General features: G+C 36.6%; 2 protein-coding genes across 2 annotated transcripts in view; both read left to right on the top strand.

Moving 5' to 3' along the window:
* The first annotated feature begins 339 nt into the window (after positions 1-339).
* On the top strand, positions 340-7667 carry LOC140135685 (uncharacterized). The gene is made up of 2 exons (XM_072157271.1): positions 340-423; positions 5556-7667. Exon 2 carries the CDS (start codon positions 6526-6528, stop codon positions 7570-7572), a length of 1047 nt encoding a protein of 348 aa, XP_072013372.1. The 5' UTR covers positions 340-423; positions 5556-6525; the 3' UTR covers positions 7573-7667.
* A 14231-nt stretch (positions 7668-21898) lies between these two features.
* The window catches only part of LOC140135696 (scavenger receptor cysteine-rich domain-containing group B protein-like), a 43567-nt gene continuing 38653 nt past the window's right edge, over positions 21899-26812 (top strand). Inside the window, exon 1 of the mRNA XM_072157285.1 lies at positions 21899-22300. Within this exon, the coding sequence (XP_072013386.1) occupies positions 22174-22300 (127 nt within the window). The 5' untranslated portion in view covers positions 21899-22173. The remainder of the gene's footprint in view (positions 22301-26812) is intronic.

The following is a 26812-nucleotide window of genomic DNA, read 5'->3' as shown; positions in this document are numbered from 1 at the left end:
CTTGAATGTTTGCCCAATTTACCTTTACCTTCGGCAAAATATATTCTGTATTTAGTTTCATCTTACAAAGTTCATAAAAGCTTGGAAACTGGGATTAGTCTTTTGAAATTTACATCTATGAATATAAAACTTCAAACATAATACAAGAAACTTGATTACAATCCTGTGCTCAGAGTCATAGACACCGGGCATATCCCGGGGGCAATAGACATTAATCTCAAACATTTTTTGGTTACTTTAAACTTACTTTTAATGTATGCAATGTATAACGTGTTTTTCAGTGCCACTTTATTTAGTGGTGTGCGCCCTGATTGGTCACGGGCTTTGCGTAATGGAGGGAAAAAAAGAAAGAAAAAAAAAAGACATTCGATACGACGGAGTTTTCGCATATATTTTTCATATTAAAATATTGCAATATAAAAGGTAAGTTTTGCTAGTTATAGAAACGATGTGGATGTAGCTATCCCCCCCCCTGCCCATCACTGTCCATGTAAAAAAATAATGATAAGCTTACCATGCTTACAGCATGAGCTTAGGCTAAGGCTATATACATGATATAAGGAATTCAAAGCCTGCCAAACATGCAACGCTATATATCTGGTTCCATACAGCAATACGCAGTATTGCTGTATAATGCAACGCCATTGCAAAGGTCAAAACCTTTGTTGAGATGCAGGTACCTGCTTATATGGAGTAACCAATCCAGATCCAGATCCAGATGAGCATATTAAAATAAATCTAGTAAGCATCTCGCTCGCCGGATGCTCGGTGCTTCTTCTTTTAATATATTGCACTTTTATCAGTTGTTGCTCGGTAGTGATTTTTTGTAGTTGGCCACGTCCAACTTGTTTCGTCAGCATAGACAATTGACATGGATGGAACACAAAATACTCACAAATTAAATATTTAGGGACCGTTCACAAGCACTTGTTAGGGGGGTCTGATGCAAAAAAAAAATCATCACAAACATTTTTCGGGACCCCCCAACAGACTTAAAGCATTTCAGGCCCCCTCCCTTTTTTGACATGAAAATTATGGGTCAACCCTAGACTCGCTTGCCAGTCCTATATACGCCGTACCTATGTATATTGAGGACTGGCTTACGCCATTTTGGATGTCAATGGGAAATACACATTTAACGATTTGCGCCGGTTATAAACTTGAAAAAAAATCTTTAAAATTTCATCAATGTATATAAAAGTGGTACCAACCGTATTGTGCTTGCTAATTTAAGACTCGGTTGAAACAAAATTAATGATCGAAAGCATTTTAGTGTCCAAAAGGCAAAATTATCGTTAAAGTTCTGCGAAATCGGCACCCTTGCGAAGGGTTCAGAATTGAATCGAACGAAAATATCCGATCTTTGCGATCAAAAACACAAAATTACAACTTTAAACATACTATTGGCAAAAGACATTATTACCAAACAATACAGAATAGAAAATTTGACATCATTTTCTCAAAATATTGAAAAAATTTGCTCACTAGACATCGAAAAAGTACGCAATCCAATTCCCGTTCAAACGCGTGGGAAACTGAAAGTGCGATAATCGTGACTATGACCCATAGAAAAGCATATTATAAACTCAATTTTCAGGCCCCCCCTTTTTTTTTGCATCAGGCTCCCCCTAACTCTTTGAACCCCCAATGGGCTGTAGAAGTCTGGTAAATGTTTTAAAAGGTCAAATTGACAGGCATTTTTATTCAAATGATGGGCAAACCTCAATTTCTAGCTAAGAACCTGTTGGTGGAGCCAAAATCCCCTTTTTATTAGCAGTGGGCTATACAGAGGTGAAAACTACTATTTTTGTCATATGATTTTCTAAACAGTTTTTATTTATTCCTTTTACCCTATATGAAATGACAAAATGTTTGGCCTGGTGTCTGAGAAAAAAGTGTGCAGCGCCCTCTTGTGTCACCATACCTTATCATTGTTGAGGGAGTGGATTCGAGTACAAAATCCTTCAAAGTAGTCCTTTTCTGCCATGGTGCTATGATTTTGGTGTCTAAATATATGTAAATGAGCTCAAAATACCTAATTTTGGAAGTTGCACAAAAATTGGACATTGCGTTTTCTTAAAAATGGACATTTTGGTTCAAAATTGAGCATGAGGGCGCTTTTCATGATCTTGCAAAAGTTAACGTCCATTCGCTGTTTTTAAGTTAATAGCTATGAAGATGATCATTAGTTCAAACTGCTCAAGAAATTTGAGCATTTTATCACTATTAGTTTGTCCGTAGCACTCGTTTGAATGTTCCTTCAATACTGCTATAAAACACATGGAGGTCAACGACCTTTTATCATGTACAATCCAATGGTGGTATCCAAATGAACGTTCTGATGAGCGTTGCGGACAAACTACTTTTGCTAAAAAGCTCAAATTTCTCAAGCAGATCAAACTTCGGTGTATCTTCATAGATGTAAACATTAAAATACCGAAAGGAGAGAAATTTGCGCAAAATCTTGAAAAGCGCCCTCACGCTCAATTTTGTCCCAAAATGGCAATTTTTAAGAAAACGGAATGTCTGATTTTCATGAAACTTTCAAAATTAGGTATCTTTAGCTCATTTACATTAACTCCTCAACAAAAGTTTGGAAAGTTTTTCCAAGCATCTGTATCTCAAATTATTTGTAACATATTCATATCGTGTTGCATATCAATGGATAGCTACAATACTCCGCTTTACAATGACACCCCATTGGAAACAATAACTTTTTTCACGGCTGAGTACACGCCTTGTGAATGTAGTGGGGTCTCAAACAGAATTTGCCAAATTGACCATTATTCGTCCCAGGTCATTCAATGTGGTTGCATATGGGCTTCTCTGGCACGCACAGCACGATCAAGCTGGTCCCACAAGTGTTCAGACGGGTTGAGGTCTGGCCTGATGGCAGGCCATTTTGGCTCTACTCCCATGTTCTGAAGGAAGTCGTTGACTACCGTGGCTCTGTGGGGCGAGCGGTGGTGCCATCTTGGAGGGTCCCAGATTGTGAAGATATGGGATTGCAGCCTGCGGCATAGAATAATGGTCAATTTGGCAAATTCTGTTTGAGACCCCACTACATTCACAAGGCGTGTACTCAGCCGTGAAAAATGTGATTGTTTCAAATGGGGTGTCATTGTAAAGCGGAGTATTGTAGCTATCCATTGATATGCAACACGATATGAATATGTCACAAATAATTTAAGATACAGATGCTTGGGAAAACTTTCCAAACTTTTGTTGAGGAGTTTATATTTAGACACCAAAATCATAGCAATATGCCAGAAAAGGAGTACTATGAAGGATTTTGTACTCAAATCCACTCCTCCACAAAGATAAGGTATGGTGACACAAGAGGGCGCTGCACACTTTTTTCTCAGACCCCCTGCCAAAAATTTTGTCATTTCATGCTGAGATGACCCATCTTTAGCCCACTCCTATTTTTATCTTTTTCTCAAAGTTTGTGATTTTTAGAGATATTTGTCTATTTTTGTACCATGTCAATCAGACAGCAGTGGCACTGGCCAGTGGCGTAGATTTCTGTCAATGGGGGGATGGAGTTGGGAAAAAATTCTTGAAGCATAGTGAATCCAGCACCTTTTTGGTGACAGAATAAGTTTATGCTACAAATGCGCATAAAATATTTTGCCATATTGAAGCTTAAATGATAAAATATAACCAGTGCAAACGTGGAATAAATTTGCATGCAAAATTGCCACTTTTGGACAGCCCTCGAATTAACCCATGGCACCCATGGCATTTTGCTGTGGGTGCCCCCCCCACTGCCGTAATGCCCTCAAAATATGTCCTTCACCCAAGGCAGTCACTTGCCGTGCCCTCTAATGAAGTTGCTGTCGGTGCCCCAGCCCTGCCCCTTCATTATAAAATCATCTATCAGACTGTTTGTGTGTGCTTTGTTCACTTTGCCTTGGTGCCCTTCTCAAATTTTCAACAGTTGCCATGATGCCCTCTTGAAATATCACAAACTGCCGTGCTGCCTTGCCTTTTCAGTGAAAATCCAAGGCGATTATCAACTTGCCCTAAAAAAGTTGCCATGCCCCTTCAGATCCTTAATTCGAGGGCTGCTTTTGGAGCTAAAATATTAGGTTAATTTGGCAAGAAACCCACATACAGGCATCCCCTTACCCAACATGAATACTATTATAGTCTTCAAATACTCTTCAAATAATATTCGAAGGGTATTATACTGGTTTTATACCATTCAACACCATTCAAGCTGAAATACTATTCGATTCAGTTATCTCGAATAGTGTTGAATAGTATTGAATAGTATCATGTACTTGTTGAATGGTATTATATAGTATTCAATATATCCCTTACCCAACATGAATGCTATTATAGTCTTCAAATACTCTTCAAATACCATACAGGATGTAGGAATGATTATAGGTCATGGCCAGGTCAAACTATTTCAAATCTAAAATGGCAGTTGAGTGGAAGTGCACTGGCTGCATACTTATAGAGGAAATATTGGTATTTTTTCATCATTTTGGGTATTGTACATTGTATGTACATGTTTAAATGGTTTCTGTGAACTTATAATGTGCTGTAATCATCAGGTAAGTCATTTGGCCTTCAGCTGTGCACAAAAAAGGAGTAAAAATGTAAGCTTATATATATGCGCGCGACAGGGATCACTAATTGCCACAGGAGTTTACCTTGGCCGGCCAAGCTTTTCGTGCCCCGGGCCCGGGCCGTGTCCATATGTGTGCTCGCATGATGATGCAATTGCATCACATGGCATGTGCTTTTATTTTTGCTGTAGGTATAAGCATGAACATTTCCATTGTAATTATATGTTGGGAATGCCCTGGCTGATGTGGTAGCCTTCATTAATCTTCAGATCTACACATTCAACTGCCTGCAACAATCTTCAATCAAAATCCTTCCGAATACTATTCATATAGCCTTCGGATACTATTCATCGTATAGTCTTCGAATACTATTCAGTATAGTCTTCAAATAGTCTTCAACTCATTTACATATTTCGGCTCTATAGAAGACTATGCGAAGACTATGTGAAGACTAAATAGTATTCGAAGACTATTCTATAATATTTGAATACTATTTGCTGTATTCAACTGCATTGTAATGATTTGAAGGCTATTATATGTATAGTATTCAAACAGCATTTGAAGGCTATAATATGAAAGACTATGTGAAGGTTATTTGAAGGGTATGTATTTAGGTAAGCAACATTGAGGGGATGATTGTATGGATCATCCTGGAGGGGGATTTACCCCACCCCCCAGGATCTACGCCTATGGCCTCATTTGTGGTGCAACATGTATAGTAATTTTAAATACCTTGAAATATTAATAAATAAATGGCATTACCGGTTATATCCGGATTTAGAAGATTAATTTCATTAATCAAAACCAGTCGTAATTGAGAAATTTGTTTTGGTTGATGGGAAAGCAAAACTTATCTCTTTCAAACCATCTGGCAGTCTATTGTACCACCCACTGCTTATCTATGTACACCACTGACCTATATGTATTCACCTTTATTTCACTTTTCTAATGTTTTCGTTTCTTTTTTTTCAACAGAGCTTTATGCATCGGAAAAAGAAGGCGAAACTTGATGATCATCATCTTTATGATTATTTTGTAAGAGGTGTTGCTTAATGATCACCAGACTCCAGGTAGAATTTCTTGTTGGAAGGGTCTTCTCTTCACATGTTTAAACTTACAATGAAAATGTTAAAACCTTTTACATGCTTATTTTGTAACCTGGAATATTATTCTTTTGATAGATTTAATCAGCATGTAAAAAGACATCGGGCAAAATACAGAAAATTCTATAAGAAAAACAAATCTCGGCAATCAAGTGAACGACAAAACCACTTTGAACTGAAAACTAAGTACCAGTGTAAGCATTGTCATATCTACTTGTCTAGCAATAACCACCTCTCCAGACACTACAAAGTATTCCGTAGTGAGAATCAGCTGTTCCAGTGCAAGAAATGTGTCGCATCTTTCACACAACGTTGTATTCTAAAAGTACATCAGAGAAAATATCACCCCACGGTGAAAAAAAAATTGTATGTACATGTAGAAAAGGCAAGACCCTTTCAGTGCGAACATTGCCCTGTAAAGTTTACATCTAAAGGTCATCTTATGCGACACATCAAAAGGAACAGCAGCATCGATCAAGTGTACCAATGCAAGATGTGTGAAGCATCATTCATTCTTGGCTGTGCCCTTCAACAACATGTGTCAAAACATCATCCTCATCAGTGTACAATTTGTTGGGAACGGTTTGCAGACAGACAACAATTTCATGCGCACGTCGCAGCACACAGAGAGTATCAGTATCAGTGCGACTTTTGCAAACAGAGTTTTGTGAATAGAAATGACTTTCTTATGCACAAAGCAGCACACAAGATTTCCTACGAATGTGAGCATTGTTCGAAAGTTTTTGTGAACAAATCATATTATATTAATCATGTTAACCGACATACTAGTGACGGCAAATTCAAGTGTAATTTTGTGATGAGACCTTTATTAACGCGTTGGGATGCTAAATCGTCATCACCTAACTCACGATAAGGAGAAACAGGCTCGTTGCCCAGTGTGCAATAAAGGATTCTCAAGCAACGATTACGTAAGGCGTCATATGCGTATTCACACCAAGGAGAAACCCTACCAGTGCGAAATTTGTCAGAAATCGTTTCGTGAACGTTCTCACGTGCGTGGTCACATCGAAGCGGTTCATGCTGAAGGGAGTAATTACACTTGTGAAATCTGTGACAAACGTTTTACAATGGTGTCTTATTTGAAATCGCACATGAATAGTCACAGAGTAGCATCATTTCAGTGCAATTATTGCCAGAAAATGTTTATGTCAGAAAAATCTTTGAATCGTCACATCAACATTCACACTGGGGAGAATCTCTTTCAGTGTGAGTTTTGTCAGAAAACATTTGTCCAACGCAAAAGCTACATTGGGCATGTCAGAAATCACACAAATGAGCGACCCTATAAATGCGACAAGTGTGACAAATGTTATTCAATGCGAGACTCGCTGCGTCACCATATTTACCAAACACATGAAGAGGAATTCAAACGTTATAAGTGCGAGGAGTGTGGCAAAAATTTCCACACCATATGTAAGCTTAATACTCATTTGCTGAGTCATAGCGATGTGAAGACATGTCAGTGCTCTATTTGTGGGAAAATGTTAAAGTCAAAGTCCACACTGGCTTCTCATCTTAAAATTCACACAGATACGAAACTATACCAGTGTGAAGACTGTGGAAAAACTTTTAGGAACAATTCACAACTTAAGGAACACAGGAAAACGCATACAAAAGAGAAATCTTACCATTGTGAATATTGTCATAGATGTTTTGCAAAGAAAGAATATTTGACTAAGCATATCAGGACACATACTGGTGAGAAACCGTTTAAGTGTGAATTGTGTGAGAAAGCGTTTGCAGTAAGGGCCAACAGAAATGCTCATCGCAAAATTCATTACAATAAATCACATGTATGTGATGTGTGTGGTAAATCATTTACACATGCTCGGTCTCACAAAAAACACATGACAAGTTGCAAGATTTGATGTACGTAGTTACCAAGTAAAGATGAGGGCTAGCTGGTACCAGTGAATATGAGTGCTCTTAAGCCAAAAAAAAAGTTGTTTGTTTGTCCTCCACCGCCCGCTCCTCAGATTAAGGCCTGACCAATTTTTTTTTTTCAATAATTTTTTTTTTACAAAAATAAGTAAAATTCCATTTTTTTTTTCAGATTTGGAGTATCTCTGGACCTAGCTAGATAGCTAAATACATGTACTAAGATCTTTTATGGTTGAAAATTAAAAAAAGCCCCCAAAAACATTTTGTGTCTTCAATATATGCAAAGTTATAAACTTGTGGATTGAATATATTGGATTTGAAATCATTAAAAGACTATGAAATGAACACAAATTATAACTTTAAATGCATATTAAAGAAACAAAATGTTGGGTTTTTTTTAAGTCACCATGACTGATTGTAGCATTTAGCTCTAGCTAGGTCCAGGAATGCAAATAAAAAATTAAAAAATCCGCCCGCCTGCACGTCCTCTTTCAAAGCTGTGGAGGACAAACAAACAATTTTTTTTTGGGGGAGGGGCCTTATTTTGCTTTATTTCAAGTCCTGTTCAGTTGGGGAGTTGCAACCTAGTGGGTCATTTAACATTGTAATTCTCTGTACAGGGTCAGAATTTGAAAACATACAGCACAAATCCATCTGAATTCCAGCAAAAGAATTTTACAAGAATCTTTGGATTCTCTCACATTTAATTAGTGTATCTAAATTCTAATTTACATGTACATTTTTTGTATAGTCTGGAGAACCTTAAGGGGGTACTACACCCCTGGCCAATTTTGTTCCTATTTTTGCATTTTTCTCAAAAATTATAACACAATGGTGACAGGTAAGATATGTATATTATAGGGGCAAGGACTACAACTACAATACTGAAAATTCAGCAACTCAAAGCAAGTGGTTATTGATTTAATGATCAAATATTGGTTTTCCCTCATTTTTGACTGTAAGTCCACAACTGTTGTCTGTGCTGAAATAAAAATTCCAGTGCAGTAGTTGTAGTCCTTGCCCCTATAATATACATATCTTACTTGTCCCCAATGCGCTATAATTTTTGAGATAAATGCAAAAATAGGCACAAAATTGGGCAAGGGTGTAGTACCCCCTTAAGGTGCAAGAGAGTGGATTCTTGGAATCAAGCTGAATTTCGGCCCTTGCTGTGTATATTAAAATTCCCTGGGGCCTGGATATCAAGTAAGTACTATCAGTTAGGACTGTCACTGGAACAGGGAATATGGGTGCTCTTATTTTGCTTTAATTAATTATTTCAGTCCTGTTCAGTTTGGGGAGTTGCTACCCAGTGGGTCATTTAACATTGTAATTCTCGGTACAAGGTCCGAATTTGAAAACATACAGCACAAATCCATTTGAATCGGCTTTACCCAGTGCACATACCTTACACACAGAATTGGGGTCAAAGGTCATTAAAGGGGTAAAATGTTACAATTATATTATCTGGACATCTGTAAGGGGTATGGGGCTCAAACTCAGTGACAACAAATATCATGACCAAGGGAACATTTTGCAGAGGTCAGGTGAAAGGTCATGTAGAGGTTAAATTTTAGAAATGCATTTTCGGGACATCTGTTAGGGGTACGGGGTTCAAACTCACTGACAACAAACTTAATGACCAGGGGAATATTTTGCAGGGGTCAGGTCAAAGGTTATCTGGGGTCAAATCTTATAATTTCATTTTCTGGACATCTGTAAGGGGTATGGGGCTCAAACTCAGTGACAACAAATCTCATGAACAGGGAAACAGTTTGCAGGGGTCAGGTCAAAGGTCATGCAGAGGTCAAATTTTCGAAATGCATTTTCTGGATATCTGTAAGGGGTATGGTTCAAACTCTGTGACAACAAACTTACTTACCAGGGGAACACTTTGGAACGCTGTGCAGGGGTCAGGTCAAAGGTTATCTGGGTCAAATCTTTTTAATTTAATTTTCTAGGCATCTGTAAGGAGTATGGGACTCAAACTCGGTGACAACAAACCTCATGACCAGGGGAACATTTTCGGAACATTTTGCAGGGGTCAGATACCTCCAAAACACCAACATGCCCCAGCTAGGTTTGTGGTCTATGACCACCATTTGCCACTAGTTTAAATTCTAATCTACATGTAGTCAGGAGAACCTTAAAGTGTGGGAGAAAGAACCGTTACCCATGCCCTAAGGGTAACACCTAATGCTACGCACCCAACTCTTTCTACCAAATGATGATAAATCACAATATCACACACCCTTATAACACAACTGTTTACCATTAAGGGTAAAGCATATATAATCCAACACGCCCAACTCTTTTGACCAAATCATGATAAACCACTCAAATGTCACACACCCTTTCTAAAACACAACAATTACCCTCAACATAAGGGACCGTTCACAAACACTTGTTAGGGGGCCCTGTTGCAAAAATGGGGACCCTGAAAATTTTTGACCCTCCTAAGGGGGCCCTGAAAAAGATGACCACACATTTTCCTGGGAAAATTGAGTTTATATGCTTTTCTATGGGGTTAACCCATAATTTTCATGTCAAAAAGGAGGGGGGCCTGAAATATTTGAGGTCTGTAAAGGGGGCCCCGAAAAATTTTCGTGATGAAAATTTTTTGCATCAGGCCCCCCTAACAAGTGTTTGTGAATGGTCCCTAACTTTATCCTTGCCATGAATGTAGATGATGAGTGATATGAATTCAATAAAATTCACTTGATGATAAGCATTCTACGAATGTATAAAATTAAGTTAATGTATATTCTAGAACTTAGAAGTAGCACTAATCCACTTCTTTTATCTATTTTTACTCATTTTATTTTTTTACTTTTTTCCCCATGCTCATCAGTTCCTCATATTCCTATTGGCTGAGAGATAACAATCAGTCCAATACACAGGGGCACTATATTCCCCATCCAGAAAAATACAGCACTAATTTTTTGCCAAATGAAACACAGCTCAATTCTAATTATACATTCAGTTCTAACTGGCAATAAAAGTTAAATTTCACTATTTGGCCGAATTTATGAATTAAGGGCCAAAAACATGTATTTATAGGGTGTTTTTCACATGGTGTGACAATCAAGTCTTAAGACTTGTATGAAGTCTAATTTCAATTCAATTTCTAATTTTTGGAAAAGGCATATTTCATTCTTATATCCAATCATTTAATTTTTAAAGTAACACAAAAAAGTAAAAATTACAGTAAAATTGCAGCATATACTCAAGATTTTGAATTCATAGACTTGTTCCAAGTCTCTGATTTCTGCGACTCTATTGTCAGTAAACATGCCGAAAATGCATGTTTTTGGCTCTTTATTTCCCAAGAAATTAGTAAAATAGTGAACTTTTTCTTTTATCTTTAAATGAATGATTAGGATTGAGCTATGTTTCATTTGGCAGAACTTCATAATATTTTTTTTATCTCATAATATTAGTGCTGTAATTTTTCTGGAATGGGAAGTAGAGAAAAAACATGATCAAAATTAAAATAGCAGTGCTTGAGTTCTTTACGTAAAGGTGGGTGACCTGATTGACAGCCTCATCCCCAACTTTACCCATCAAAATGCAGATTTTGGTATCAGGTGAAAGCTCATATTTTTCTCATTAACATATTGAAATTAGACGTTCCAAATCAGTATATTTCTGAGGAAATCGTCCAAAAACTGTTGAATTAGTCTTAAATGTGGTATTCCACTCCACATTTTTGACTAATTCAGCAGTTTTTGGATGATATCTTCTGAAATACACCGACTATAATTTCAGTATGTTTATGAGAAAAATATGATCTTTCATTTGATATCAATTAATCACATGATCATGATGATTATCATTAATAAAAACACTGTAGACTACCAGTTTTAGGCTGTATTAAATGTCAGTAATTCCATGAAGAATTAGTCACATTTACAATGAACATTTAAAAGGGACAACAGTTTATGTTATACATAAGTTTTAAAGAATTTGATTTTCCAAATATATCGGGTCACCTTCCTTTAAACCTTTGTGAACTTGACTTAAAAATATATGGGTGGGTTACAAAGCATGAATGTAAAAAATACATTTAAGGCGATATAATACCCCGATTTTCATCAGTACCCCTCTTCTTTTTTTTTTCTTGCAAATTTATTAAGTACATATATGTTTATCACCTCATGTCCTGAACTTATAAAATATATCTACATATAAAGTGAATTTCAACAATTTTAGTAAGTCATTTTAGCCCTATATATTTTTTGTTTACTGTAACCTAGTAACTCAGATCTGTGTTTCATAACAAACCATAATTTATTCTTTTGAAAATGTTCAAGTAGGGTACATGAATAGAATACATTAAATCCTTTGTTATACTCTCTATAGAAAATCTATAGTGGTGCATGCAAAATACCTACCATGATATAACACTGAATAAATTAAATAAACACTTATACAATGGATGCATAGTCATTAGTTGTTAGGAGAAGAAAAGGCTATTAGGTCACCGTATGTCAGGTTATAGGTCAATTGGTTCAGGTCAAATTTAAGCATCAATTTTGAATACACATGTGAGAGTCTGTGATATCATATGAGGCATAATTTTGATATTCTGTCTTTAACTGGATATATATCGAGAAGTGCATGGTGGATATACTAATATACCTTGGGATGTAAATGGTGAGTACAATTTAGAATGCCTAGTTGAGACGGATTTCACAAATAAATATAAAATAGTTACCAAAATCACAAAACTTAAGCTTACGGAAAACTACCCAATATGGTTGTATAGGTGACAAGAAATACAATTTTTTTCATCATTGCTGTAGTATGGTTGTTGTAACCTGTTACCTATGGCTTAATTAAGTTTCAGTGCAATAATGTCGCAAGTTAAAAATGCAAAATATAGCTCAACATTGAAAATAGAAGCATTTTAACCAGTTCCTTTTTTGATAGTTGTGGAGCACCAAGTTCATGAAGTCATAAAAGAAATCAGGAACCACTTATTCCCATTTTACATATCAACTTTATTTCCCTAATGTGTTAGCAACACATATCCAAAATTTTAACGAAATCCGTTGATAGTAAGCTTTCCAAAATGAAGTGAATTTAAATCATCAGTGATGTACCTCCTTTTGGCTTCTATCTGTAAAAGCATGTAAGCTACATTGATACCGATACCACCAATAAAACGAGAAGATTTGCCCCTTCATTTTGCATACCACTTTGTCCAATTTTTTTTTGTAATTTCTTCACAAAATGCAAAAAAAATGAAAAAAAAAATCAATGGGTGTAGTACCCCCTTAAAGCCTTAATGTACGATTTCTGTTAAATTTTAATTTTGTTATTCTTTATTCAAAATGTTGAAATAATATTAGTAATAACTGCCGAGAAGGGTTGCTGTCCATTTTAAGTTGAAATAAGAAGGTAAAGTGAAAGAAACCCATTGGCCATTTAACATGCAGCTCTATGGGAGGACATATTATCATAATTTTTTAAATTATGATATGTCGAACTTTGCTCTGTTGACCTACAAAGACAACAAATTTGGCCGATTCCTTATAGGTTCAAGTTGGGACATTACAAATATGCAAAAAAATCAGGTTTGAAAAAAATTTACCAATTTCATAATATAAGATCGTAAATGAATACTGAAATAAATGCAAGTGAGTTTTTATGTGAAATACCTTTATACCAGAAGTGCTATGCCTTTAAATGTCATAAGATAGGAAAATTGTTGCTTTTATAGACAGCCTGATTGCCTAAGATTTAATATTTTTGTAGAGCATTCTTGCCCTCTTAAGGGGTGGGGTATGAAAGTTTGGACAGTATTTATTGTGGGACATTAGAGCACATCAGACATATTGAATTGCATTCCGAATACGAAGAATGTCCTGATGATATCAAATAATTTTTATTTTTTGAAATTTGCTATGTAATACACATTTTATGGCAAATGATTAAAAATTGATATTTTTGATATTTAACAGTACTCGAAGTAAACTTTATAAAACTGATGATTTATACTTAAAGAATTAGGTCTTTTGGGGGAAAAATCCATAACTTCGATATGAAAGGTCAAAATTTTCAATCGATCGTCGGCTTTTCCTCCCAGCTACATACACTTTAAGAATATGTCATTAGATTTATAAAATTTACTTCAAGGACTGTTATATATCAAAAATGTGAAAAATATCAAATTTTAATAATTTGTCATAAAATTTGTATTATATCGTGGATTTTTAAAAATGAAAATTATTTGATATCAGAAAGACATTCTTCGTATTCAGAATTCATTCAATTCGATATGTCTGATGTGCTCTCATGTCCCACAAAAAATACTGTCGAAACGCTCAAAACGCTCATTCCAGATCCCTTAAAGGTAGGTGGTCAGATTTTTTTTATATTGTATTTTGTAAATCATATTGAGACTTGTACCAAAATAATCCAATTGCCAAATTTTGAAGTAAATTGCACTACCCATTTTGATATTAGAAGTCAAAACATGTTTCACAATACTAATCCCATAGAACAGTATGTGTGGTATACCACATTTGGGGATGAGGCTATCACTTTTTTGTTCATAACATCTAAACGGAATATATTGTAGCCCTAAAATTTCACTGGGATTATGAGAAAAATCACCATGGGGATGAAGTTGTCGATCAGGTCACCCATAGTTAAGTAAAGGCACAGTATAGTATCTGCTCTCTCAAGATACAGTATGATAATTTAGTACCCCCCCCTTTTTTTTTTATTCTTGAGCACCATGTGTGGAAGGTAGGGTCATGTCTTCCATAAGGGTGTGTATGAATTTCAACTGCAATAACCCATTAGATAAATTACCTATCTTCCAAGGCTTTATAAGTTCTTGGCAGATACAGTAATTTATCAAAATAAAAACGTCCCTACCAAGTATTTTTATCACAAACTTCCTGCCTTTACAACAATTTTTGTTGATAAATGCATTTTTCAAGGCGTTGTTGACATATTCAAAGAATGGGCTGATTTTAGTACTATTTTTATATTCTGCACATTTGATAAATTGCATTATTTAAGTAGTACATTGGTGATATTTTCAAAGACAATTGAAGGTTTTGTACCGGGCGCTATGGGTTTGGGATTTTATATTCCTATATTAGTGGAACCAATGGTTTTTTTGCATCCTTAAACCTGAAATGATAAAAAATTTGATTCGTGCCATTTTTTTCTATGCACCCTAGTGGCAAAACTGTGTCTCATGTGATGCGATCAAGCAAAATCAGTCGGAACTCGGAAATATTAAATATTCAGTTTATTATAGGATAGTAAAAAACATTTACAAAGCTGCATTTTGCAGAAAACTCCATTGGAATTGAACAGCCAGATACAAAGATATGAGCAATTAAAGACTTTTTTCCTTTGTTTGGCTATATCTCAAAATCAATATTTCCGAGTTCCGACTGATTTTGCTTGATCGCATCACATATTAGTTCCTCTTATACTATCACACGAAATTTAAAAAAAAGTAATTGTCATATTTTTCTACGGTGCTTAGTTTCTCCGTAGTCCACTTGCACATTGTGCATATTCTGGCTATTGCATTTAAGCTTAAAACTCTTGATTTAATTAATTTGTGCACAATTGATAGATTTTCACATCTGATGATCTTTAGTTCAGTCACCGTACTCCCTCTGTTTGTTAGCTTCCCAAGTGGACTACTGACTTTGACTTGCGGTTAACATTTTTAACACGGGACTCTATGGAGAGTTAGCCCAATTTCTGGCCTATCTAAAATTGGTCATGATGTAATGCATCTTCAAATGAATCTGGCTTGTGATTGGTCGCCCAGATCTCCTTATTGTTTAAACCCTCCGGGCACGTGCCATTACCATTAACTATACATGGTACACAACTATCTATGGAATGCAGCGCTTTTGTGCTGGCGCGAAAGTTGGTGGATGAATGTACGCATCTAGCGCGTATTGTACCACCATCCATCCTTAGTGCTTGTGGTTAGATTTGATTAATAAACAAGTATGATTGACAGTGTGTATTAGAGAACGAAGTCCCGATGCAAAGTTCTGCTTAAAAGTCAAAGTACATAGTCGAATTTTTTAATCAGGCGCGAATAAACTTGTAGATTCCAAAATCAGAATTGTTCAGTATTAACGCGGCTGTGTACTCAAGACGTTGTTTCTTTCGCAAAATTGAGCTTTTTTGATATTTGTTACTTTGTTATGTTTTTTATGTCTTGCGCGAATAATTACAAAGTTATTGCACTTTTACTACATGCATGTCTGAGAGTACACAGCCACCTTAAAGTGAGCCATTATTCAAGATATGTTGCATTCAATAACATAAGTATATTTACTTTTACTGTCACTAATTATATAAACTCTTTATGACCATTTTACTATTAATTATAATACACATCAGTATAATTTTGAAGTCCAACAGGATGCGTTCATCATGATTAATAATAACATATTTTTATTTAAATCAAAATTCGACTATGGCATAGTCTAGGAGTTATATAAAGAACACTTCTCCTCTGATTCAAGAGTTGCACTGGTTGCCGGTCAAACAGCGAATCATCTTCAAGACCATCCTGCTTGTTTACAAGTGCCTGCACAATCAAGCCCCCATTTACCTCACTGAACTCCTTCACATTTACATTCCGTCTGTCAACCTGCGTTCCGGGCACGACCAACCTCGCCTTGTTGTCAACAGAACTTTCACAGCTCAAGGGGATCGCGCTTTCACAAATGCTGCCCCAATGTTATGGAACACTTTACCAAATATCATCAGAAAATCTATCACAGTTGCTTCTTTCAAGAGCCAAACAAAAACTCATATATTCCCGGACTAATTCTTCCACCATATTTCATACTGCTGTTTTATTTTGTTATTTAGTAATGTAAGATGTGTAGTTTAAGATATATTTTTTGTAAAGCGCCGAGGTCGTGGTTGCTCATGTTACGGCGCTATATAAAAGCTGCTTGTTGTTGTTGTTGTTGTTGTATAAGGTCGAATAGGTCAAATGTCAAAAATTTCAAACAGAGGTCAAAATAAAAAGAAAATGGTCCGATTTCATTGAAACTGGTCTCAAATTACTCCCCTTAACATAAGAAATCTCAAACATATACTTTATTCACAAGTGCATTTTTGTATTTAGATTTCATGCAGCCAAAGTCCAATAGAAATATGTAGGCTACAAGCATAACATATGACCCATAATATCATCCGATTCTGAGGTGATACATTTCTCAAATAAATTATTTTCCTATTTGGTTTGCCGAGAGGAGTAATTGAAGACAAATTTTGATTGAATCGGTGCGTTTTGCAATTTGGCTTCTGTGCATGAGGTATTTGACATTTCACCTTATTTACTCTATAACTCGTGAACTAAGCACCCTAGTGCAATGCAATATGACAATTTACTTTTTTATTCCTAGCAATGAGAGGAACAATTTAAGGTATATTACAGCATGATAGAACAGATGTTAACTGTTTTGCCCCATTATGACTTTCAACCCCTTGTGGAAAGTATAATGGGCATAGAAAAAATGGAACCAATTCTAGTTTTATCCTTTGAGTTGTAAGGATGCAAAAAAACATTGGTTCCCTGGTATTCAAGGTGAAGAGCTTTGTTGATGCAATCCCTTCCATTCCTTTCATGATCTGGAATGTTTCAATTAGATCCCTTAATCTCCTCTGCTCCAAACTGTGCAGCTTCATCTCTTTCTGGATAGCTCAGATGTCTAATGCTAGGGATGAATTTGCAGTTTTGTGGCTCTCCTATAATTGCCAGGCCTGGTGGCATCTTTGCTACCTTCTTGTAAATTGGCACTACCCTCGCAGTCTTCCAGTCCAAGTTTGGCAAATATTCTTCATCTATGGACTTCCTGAAGATGGTAAACAGTGGCTCCGGCAATTCATCAGCACAACTTGCCACTGAGCACTTGTGGATGAATGTTGTCTAGCCCCGGTGGACTATCTGGTTTGAACCCTTTGAATTTCTTGGTGAAGTTGCAGTCCATTAGCTTCCATTAAACCCGTCTTCAAAAGTTCTTGCGTCCAGGTGTGGTATTTCCTCTTCTGGTTCTATGCAAAACGTTTGCTGCTTGCTCATTCTCCGTCAAGTTACCATCATCATCTTCTAGTCTAGATATACAAGACTTTGCCTTCTGCTTCGCTCTTGGCTTGTCTTTGAATTCTTTCATTATCTTCTGCTCATACTCAGCTTGTGCCTTGATAACATCTTTACTGGTTTTGTTCTTTTGCTTTAAATGCATACTCGATATAATCTTTATATCTCTGTGTTCTCCTGTATTTCATATTATACAACCGATGCTTCTTCACAGACTTCTTAACTCTGGCTTTCATCCAGAGAGGCTTATTCTTAGCCCTCATTCTCCTATTGGGTACATGATCATTCACAGCCTGATTGTATTCATTATTATGTTTTGATGAGTCTAAGTGTGTGAAAATATTGGATCCAAAACATAATAATGATAAAATTGGTGCTTTACGCCCAATATTTATTGGTCTCGCTATGAGTTTTAAAATATTGGACTCGACTACGTCTCGTCCAATATTTTAAAACTCATAGCTCGACCAATAAATATGGGCTGAATCGATCCAATTTTATATCAAACTTGAATCTTTTAACGAATCAATCTAACTAGATTGAAAAAATAGATTGAAATGGGTTTTTTTTGTGTTGCTGTTGTTTTCACTCTAACTCTATTTGTAGACTGATTTCACTATCTAATCAAGTGTTACTCCGAATGAAATGTACTGCCAAATGACACATAGTGCAGTAAAGTGAAACCGATATATGCAGTACTAAACCATTATAATAGTAATCTATTGTCCAATGCAAATTTATTACCACCTGATAATAATCCAATGAGCGACCGAATTGTCCGCTACGGACGACTAATCCAATCGATAATGACGCTATTGACATGTACGAGCGGAGCTCCACTGACCGAGTTTTGGGGTATTTTTCACTGGTTTGCAGCTGTTTGCTGTCATTTACTCATCAAGGCGGACCACCGTTATTATAAGGACTATGCCAATTATTGAAAGATTGACATGTAGAGAATAAGCCATAATTGATTGACAGAAAGTACTAAATTTGTACCTATGACGGTTTTATGACATGATCTTCCAAATACGACCAAAAAAAATGGCTGCCCGGTGAAGCAAAATGTGCATTGGAATAACACGGCGAGTTTGGATAGATGGTAGGATTTCTTTTTAATAAAAATGTATGTTCCCTCGTTATTAAAGCTTGTACCGGGTTGAAGATTCAGATATTTGGAAAAGAATAAGTAATTGAAACATAGAGCAAGTACTAAAATCATAGCTTTTATACTTTTTGATATATGATGCTAACTAGTTCATCCCATATAGCTACAACACAGCGCTACCAGTATGGTTCAATTGCCTATTGTGAGTGCCCCTGTGTTGTGTGCATATATGTAGTTAACAATAACTGCATGATGATGTGTTACTTTAGTAATCTTGGGAATGAGATTTCAAACTGTTTTAGAGTGAACATTTTCAATCTTTTTTTAACTGAAAAGGACTTGTCTCTAAGTTGGGACGGCAAAAGATTGAAAAACAATGAAAACTAGAGATAATTTGCGCTCACAGAGCGCAGACAATCGCAAGGCATGTAACCCTTTAATGGCCGTTTGACCTGACCTTTGACCTTAATGTTTCCCGGGTCACGATGTTTGTTACCGAAATTAAGCCCCATACCCCTTACAGACAATGAAATTACGGTATAAGATTTGACCCCAGATAACCTTTGACCTAACCCTGCAAAGTGTTCGAACATATTCCCCCTGGTCATTAAGTTTGTTGTCACCGAGTTTGAGCCTCGTACCCCTTACAGATGTCCAAAAAATGCATTTCTAAAATTTGACCTTTGACCTGACCCCTACAAAATGTTCCCCTTGTCATGAGATTTGTTGTCACTGAGTTTGAGCCCCATATCCCTTACAGATGTCCAGAAGAGGAAATTGTAAGATTTGACCCAAGATAACCTTTGACCTGACCCCTGCAAAGTGTTCCAAAATATTCCCCTGGTCATTAAGTTTGTTGTCACAGAGTTTGAGTCCCGTACCCATTACAGATGTACAGAAAATGCATTTCTTAAATTTGACCTCTGCATGACCTTTGACCTGACCCCTGTAAAATGTTCCCCTGGTCATGAGATTTGTTGTCACTGAGTTTGAGCCCCATACCCCTTACGGATGTTGAGATAATGCAATTGTAAGATTTTACCCCTTAATGACCTTTGACCCCAATTCTTTGTACAACTTTTAGACACTGGCTAAAGGCGATGCAGGTATGCAAGTGACGACATTGTGTTATGTAATTTGTGGAAGAAGAAGCATTTTAGTGAAAATCACATTTTGGTCATAATGACCTTTGGATGACCTTTGACCCCGAGTTGGTCATGTAACATTTGTGCCCCCACCCAATGGTCCTTGTGACCAAATATGGTCACATTGGCTTAAAGCATATGGCTATGATGGCTCGTTAAAAGTTTGACAGAAGAAAGAAAGAAAGAAAGAAGAACTGACCAAAAACAGAACACTCGCAAATTGGAAATTTGCGATTGTAATCAATCCTTTCTACTGAAAATTCAATCGAAAAAGATTTGCCCCTAACTTTAATCACTAAAAGACTGAATATACAGTCTAAAACGATTTGTCCCTAATATAATTCGGGACGGCGAGATTGAAAATTCAATCTTTTTGATTGAATATTCAATCGTGCAATTTAAGAGAGTATACGCTTTTTAATGTGTATCTATCTGCGTCTTGTCCTTCTACTTCCAGCATAAGGTATAATACCGGGGGGGCATTTGATATTGTACACCCCATCCCAAAATGGGAGGGACATGTCCCTCTGCCCCCCCCACCGGATTGATGCCCATGACTCTGAATGAAGTCACATTTCAAGTCACCATCTTGGACTTAACTTTAAAGCCATAATGTGTGATTTGCTTCACAGCGACGCCCTTAATTTGACTCGGATTTCTACTTTTTGCATAGGCCTAATTGCTCAGTGGTGTACTAAAAAACCACGTAAAAGACTAAGCCTGAAGTGCTTTAATAACAGTAAAATTTAACTTTTTATATTAAAACCGGGTCGACCCGGTTTTATTCAGAGTTCATCGATCGACTGCTTGCTAACATCTCCAGTGGATGTCAGCTTTGTAAATGTGTACACACGTCGAGCGCGATGCCCCGTGTAGTATTACATGTTACGATCGGCGAGCGTAGTATACACGCACTGTAGGCGCTGCAATGAAATCGCAATTTTCTTTGATACCTCATTTGTTTGGCTCGAAATTAAAAGTGGATAATCCGTGAAAAGTACTGAAAACCAGGCCCGTACGCAGGGGGGGTGCGACCGCACCTCCCCAAATTTGCAAAAGTATACAAAAAGCCCCACAATTGCAGAATTTGCGAGCGTAGCAGGTTTTATACGCTTTTTTGGTCAAAAAAAGTCCAAATTTGGAGAAGAAAGTCCACTTTTCACAAAATCGCACCCCCTCCTGGGAAAAAAGTCCACTTTTTCAAAATCAGCACCCCCCAAAAAAAAAATCCTGCGTACAGGCCTGCTGAAAACTAACATTTAAAATAGGAATTTATTCTTTATGCAAATCACACATTATTGCTTTAAATAACCCTCTTAACGTGTCTTAAAATAAATGCAAAATTATATGCATGTCTTCTGGTATAGACTTGATTCAAGCTGCATCACTAAGTTGATTTTAGTTTCTTGGAAAAAAACGGAAACATGCTGGCATGTATAATATTAAAATATTATACATGCTGCAGGACAACATTAATATTGCCAAATTTGAAGTACCGTTTTAGGCCAATTACAATTGATCCTTAGTTTCCTGTTTCCCTCGCGCGTCCAAAATCAAGAATGGAAAAATATTTAATTATTTTATTTTTATTTAGGTATTTTCATCTTTTAATTGACTTTTTAATTACTTTTATTTGCTAATATCTGTTTTTGATCATCTCAACTTTGATTATGAATATAAAACAAGAACATTGTAGGGTCCCCTACTAATATTGATGTAAAAAATCAATTATAAAGGTAAAATAATTAAATCCGTAGTCTTAGTCAAAATGACCAAATGGACTGTTGATAATAGTCATGACCACATTTTCAAAATAAAGAAAGTAATAGATAATTAATAATTAATAGATAATTAATAATTAATAATTAAAAGTCACCTCGTCCTTTATTTTCAAACTTGAAACAGGAAACTAAGAATTAATTGTGAAGGGCCTTAACGCTAGGGGTCTCACTACTCATCTCCAGACATCGCGTCCACAGTCTCGTGTATTTATTGAGGGAAACAATCCAGTCATTCAGCATGATAAATTCATTCCACTTTAAATTTAGTACCATGTGGACATATTTTCAAATAAAAAGTTGGATTTCCATCCAATACATGTGAAAAAGCTTGAAAAGGTCGTTTGGCACTATAGTTCTCTGTCAGCGCTGTGAGATTTCATGCATCCTTGATACAACGTGTCGGAATTATTTTGGATGTTTTTCTCATTGACTTTTCGTCGTCTGCTATGATATACTTCAACTTAAACCTGGATATGATGACCTTGTTTGGGAGACTATGCCTGTGTTTTGTTGCACTTGAGACACATGTTGGATTTTCAGTCGTTTCTGGAGATACCCCTAGAAATACAAATGGTGAGTGTTTTACTGTTTGTTTTTTTTATCCGTTTTATTATTTGGACTTGGGGTGAATGTGTACCCCAGGTTTGAACAAAATAATTGTAAACATGCATCCTAAGGGACTTGTGTAGAATAATCATGAATACCCCTGGGTAGTCAATTCTCAATGGTCTGTCAAAATCGCTTGCCCCCCCCTCTTTGCCCGTGCTAAAAACGTCACCCCCCCTCCCTTTTTTTCAACGTGCCAAAAACACCTTTGCCACCCAATATCCCAGACATAAATGACTGTGCAGGTAAAAAAGTAAATGCTATTAATAACATATTTGTATATCATCTAAAATCCATTTCGTATTGAAGATACATTACTCACATTTTTTTCAATAACACCTACATTTTTAGGTCTTTGGGGGGGGGGATGTATAGGCCTATCTTTAATATGAAAAGTCATGAAAGTCAAAATTTTCAAATGATCGTCGGCTTTTTCTCCCAGCTGCAGGAAAATATCATTGGATACATAAAACTTTTGCTTCGAGGCGAGGACTGTTATTCTTATCAAAAATATCAATAAATAATCATTTGTCATAAAATTTGTATTGTATCGTGAATTTCAAAAATCAAAATTATTTGATATCAGAGATATTCAGAATGCAATTCGATATGTCTGCGGTGCTCTACAGGCCCTGACAATAAATGCTGTGCAAAGGTGGGTGACCACTGACCGATCCCTTTATTTTTTAGGGAAATTAAATTCCCAACATGGGAAAACATGAACGTGTACCTGGAAATTTTAGAAGGAGGATATTAGTAGGCTACTTTTTCATTTTGTAACATTGCATGCATCTAATAATATCGTTATTAAGACGTAATTTGACAAGGCTCCATTATAAATTTACAAGTTTGTCTCAAACCTTCACATTAGAAAATCCGTATCGTGCGCGTTTATAATATTAACGTCATGACTGATTGTATTTGTCTTTATTTTTATTTTATTTTTCTAAATTTTATATATATTCATTTATTTACTTATTTATTTTACTTTTTCTATTGAAATCACGAATGCTGTGATTTGTAGAGAGCAGAAGAAAATTCCGAAATTTCTTCAATGTGTGATTTAGTAGCAAAGGTTGCCAGGTGATCATCTGCCTCAACAGCATAAAATAAAGAACACAAAGGCTCGATTATTTTAGAATGTATGATTTATTTTGTGCAGCATTTATTACTGCATTTTATGTGCAATGTTACATGAAATCTGGTTTCCCATCAGTAGTAAGTCAATTATATCTAACATGAAAATGATAATAATGAAAACATTCCGCGTTTAATATTTTTTGTACATCAGAGGAGCTTTGAGACAAACTTTTAAATTAATGGGACCTAATAACAGCGGGCAAAAGTTCATACCGTACCCTATAAACCTATGTCTATATAAACTGTGGCCTACTTGAACGTTTTTACTGAACCATTTCAGAACGTAATATTAACTAGTGGCAAATGATGGTCATAGACCACAAACCTAGGTGGGGCGTGTTGGTGTTGTGGAGGTATCTGACCCCTGCAAAATTTTCCAAAAAGTTTCCCCTGGTCATGACGTTTGTTGTCACCGAGTTTGAGTCCCTTTCTCCTTACGGATGTCCAGAAAATGCAATTTTAAAATTTGACCCCAGATGACCTTTGACCTGACCCCTGCAAAATGTTCAAAAATGTTTCCGTGGTCATCAAGTTTGTTGTCACCGAGTTTGAGTCCCGTACCCCTTACAGATGTCCAGAAAAGACTTTTTAAGATTTGACCTCTATATGACCTTTGACCTGACCTCTGCAAAATGTTCCCCTGATCATGAGATTTGTTGTCACTGAATTTGAGCCCCATACCCCTTGCAGGTATCCAGAAAGTGAATTCTAAGATTTAACCCCAGATAACCTTTGCCCCAAAATGTTCCCCTGATCATTAAGTTTGTTGTCACCAAGTTTGAGCCCCGTAATCCTTACAGATGTAGAGGAAATGCATTTCTAAAATTTCACCTCTGCATGACCTTTGACCTGACCCCTGCAAAACATTCCCCTGGTCATGAGATTTGTCGTCACCGACTTTGAGCCCCATACCCCATACCCCTTACAGATATCCAGATAAAACCTTTGACCCCAATTCTGTATGCAAGTTACAGGCGTGTGGTATAGCCGATGCATATATGCAAATGACATCATTGTACTATATATAATATGTGACAGAAGAAGCAGTTTGAAGGTATTTGGTTAAATACCGGAAATGCCCTCTTAATGACCTTTGACCTCAATTCTGTTTAGACCCTATGGCCACTGGATATAGCCTGTACATATGTGCAAGCACAGACCATAGAACTTTCTAGGGTCTGCGGTGCAAGTGACATAATTGTAGGGTGTAACATGTAGGAGGAGAAGCAATTTGAAGTTATTGTCAGAAAGAAGAAGAAGAAAGATTGGATAGCAAAACAGTACCTATAGCTCGGGGGGTTGTAAACCCCCAGCTAGGTAAGAAAGATCGGATAGCAAAACAGTAGGCCTACCTAGCTCGGTGGGGGGGGGGGGGTTGTAAATCCCCCAGCTAGGTAATCAACATGATCAATGCTCATCATCTGCACATTATTATAATATCCACAACAACCATGGCAACCGCCAGTGAACTTCTGAATGGTGAAATCGGAGTAAGTGGCTGACATCACCTGCTTGGAGGTCAGTGAAATTAGAGTTGTGACTGGGTGCGAGCGGTGGTTTTATTACCCAATTGGGAATCAACGTCCAGCTGCAAGTCTGATTCTACTTTTGATCTCTGTTCTGACCATGCTCACTATACAGTGTGGGCCAAAAACAACTTTACCCAATTTCAGAGGGTGGTTGCTCGATTTGTAGAAGAGCTATTCATAATATTGTTACATATTCTAAATGTATATCTTTCTAAAAGTATCTGATGAAGAAATGAAAGCAAAAGAAGCTAAATTAACAAAATGGTGCTAGTTTTACGTCCGAGGGCCAAAAATGACTTTGTCCACACGTAATTCAATGGGATGTGTCCGATTGCTAAGAGTAAGGCATACATTATGCGTTAGGCATAGGCCTACATGTACTTGGTACACACGTTTGGCTTGTCTTTGAAAAGTGATGATTGTTTTACATGCATGAAAGAAATACAATCGTTTTTAACCCCCATTTACTTGTCATGTACTCGAATTTCACTCCTGTCATTGACCAATAATTTGCATAAAAATTACACAATTACAAAGGTTTCATCTGGCGTAATTCTTGAATTTAAAATAGGCCTTCGTGCATTTTGTGACTGCGTGGCTTATTTCTAAATAGGTTTGCAAGGTGTCAAGATAAGGCAATTCACAACACAACAGATATCTGTTATGGCAGAGGTATACTTAAGAACAGAAAGCTTTTTGGAAGTGCAGCGTCAATTTCGGATTCGTTTCCCGAACGCAAGAGTCCCGCCGAAACCTACCACAACTATACTACGAAAACTTTCACCACCTCGGAAGTGTGATGAATATGCAAAGCACGGAGCGGACGTCCCAAGAACTGACCGTTCAGCTGCAAATATTGCAGCGGTTCAAAGGGAACTTGCAGCTAACCCCAGAGTCAGTTGTCGACGCAACAATTTGTCGAAAATAGGCCTACCTAGAACGCAATATGTGCATAACTTCTAACTTTCTTGCAGATAAAATTTCGTAATGACAAAAAAATGAGGTCTGAGGTTACAATTATTGCTTTGCGCATACTTGAAGAGCATTGTTTTTATATCTTAATTTGCAGCATGAAAGCTGCATATCATGACGAAATATCGTAGCTTGACATTTAAATAGTTTATGTTTGATTTTTTTGATTGTGTTATATAAAATTGCTGAACAAATTTGTGCGTATACTGAGTCTTTCTCATTCTCTATCGAACTCGCTATTGCAAGCGATGCGACGCGACGTCTAGTAGGCCTTCGCGTGGACAAAGTTAATATTGACCCTTTGATTTCAAACTAGCGTCACGTTTTTATTTTAATACATTTTTGAATAGTTTTTTTATCAAATACTCTTAAGAAGATGTTTTTTACGAATATGTGAAAACAATTTGAAGCAGACTTTTCAATTTTGAGATATGAACCTTTTAAATTGGGTAAAGTTGTTTTTGGCCCACACTGTATAGTATACTTCCATGATTATATGTGCAAGTGACATAGCATTTTGAATTTGTTACAGAGTATGAGTTTTTTTGTACCCAAATTTGTCAAAGGTTATTCAATGAATATACAAATATATTGGGGTTCAAGAACTGGGCCCTGATATATGAGTATCTGTTGCCAGCGGAAGAACAACACAACTGATTCTAATGCCAATACCTAGGTGGGTGTAAACCCACCTAGGTAAAAAGGTGCCCAAAAATGTGTTTCAAGCGTGCTTGGCCCAATTTTGAATCTATCTCCCGCTATGAATAAATTGTTTGTGAATGTTGAGGTTAGTATGTTCTATTCTTGCCATTATTATGTTTTGATGGATCCAAGTTGT

Source organism: Amphiura filiformis, chromosome 16, assembly GCF_039555335.1.
Source record: "Amphiura filiformis chromosome 16, Afil_fr2py, whole genome shotgun sequence".
Taxonomy (NCBI): Eukaryota; Metazoa; Echinodermata; class Ophiuroidea; order Amphilepidida; family Amphiuridae; genus Amphiura; species Amphiura filiformis.
The sequence above is the reverse complement of the archived record's forward strand: the minus strand, read 5'-3'. Positions and strand labels throughout refer to the sequence as shown.

Bases quoted from the DNA above. Each gene is read 5' to 3' on its own strand.
- LOC140135685 (XM_072157271.1), top strand. From the start codon at position 6,526: ATGCTAAATCGTCATCACCTAACTCACGATAAGGAGAAACAGGCTCGT.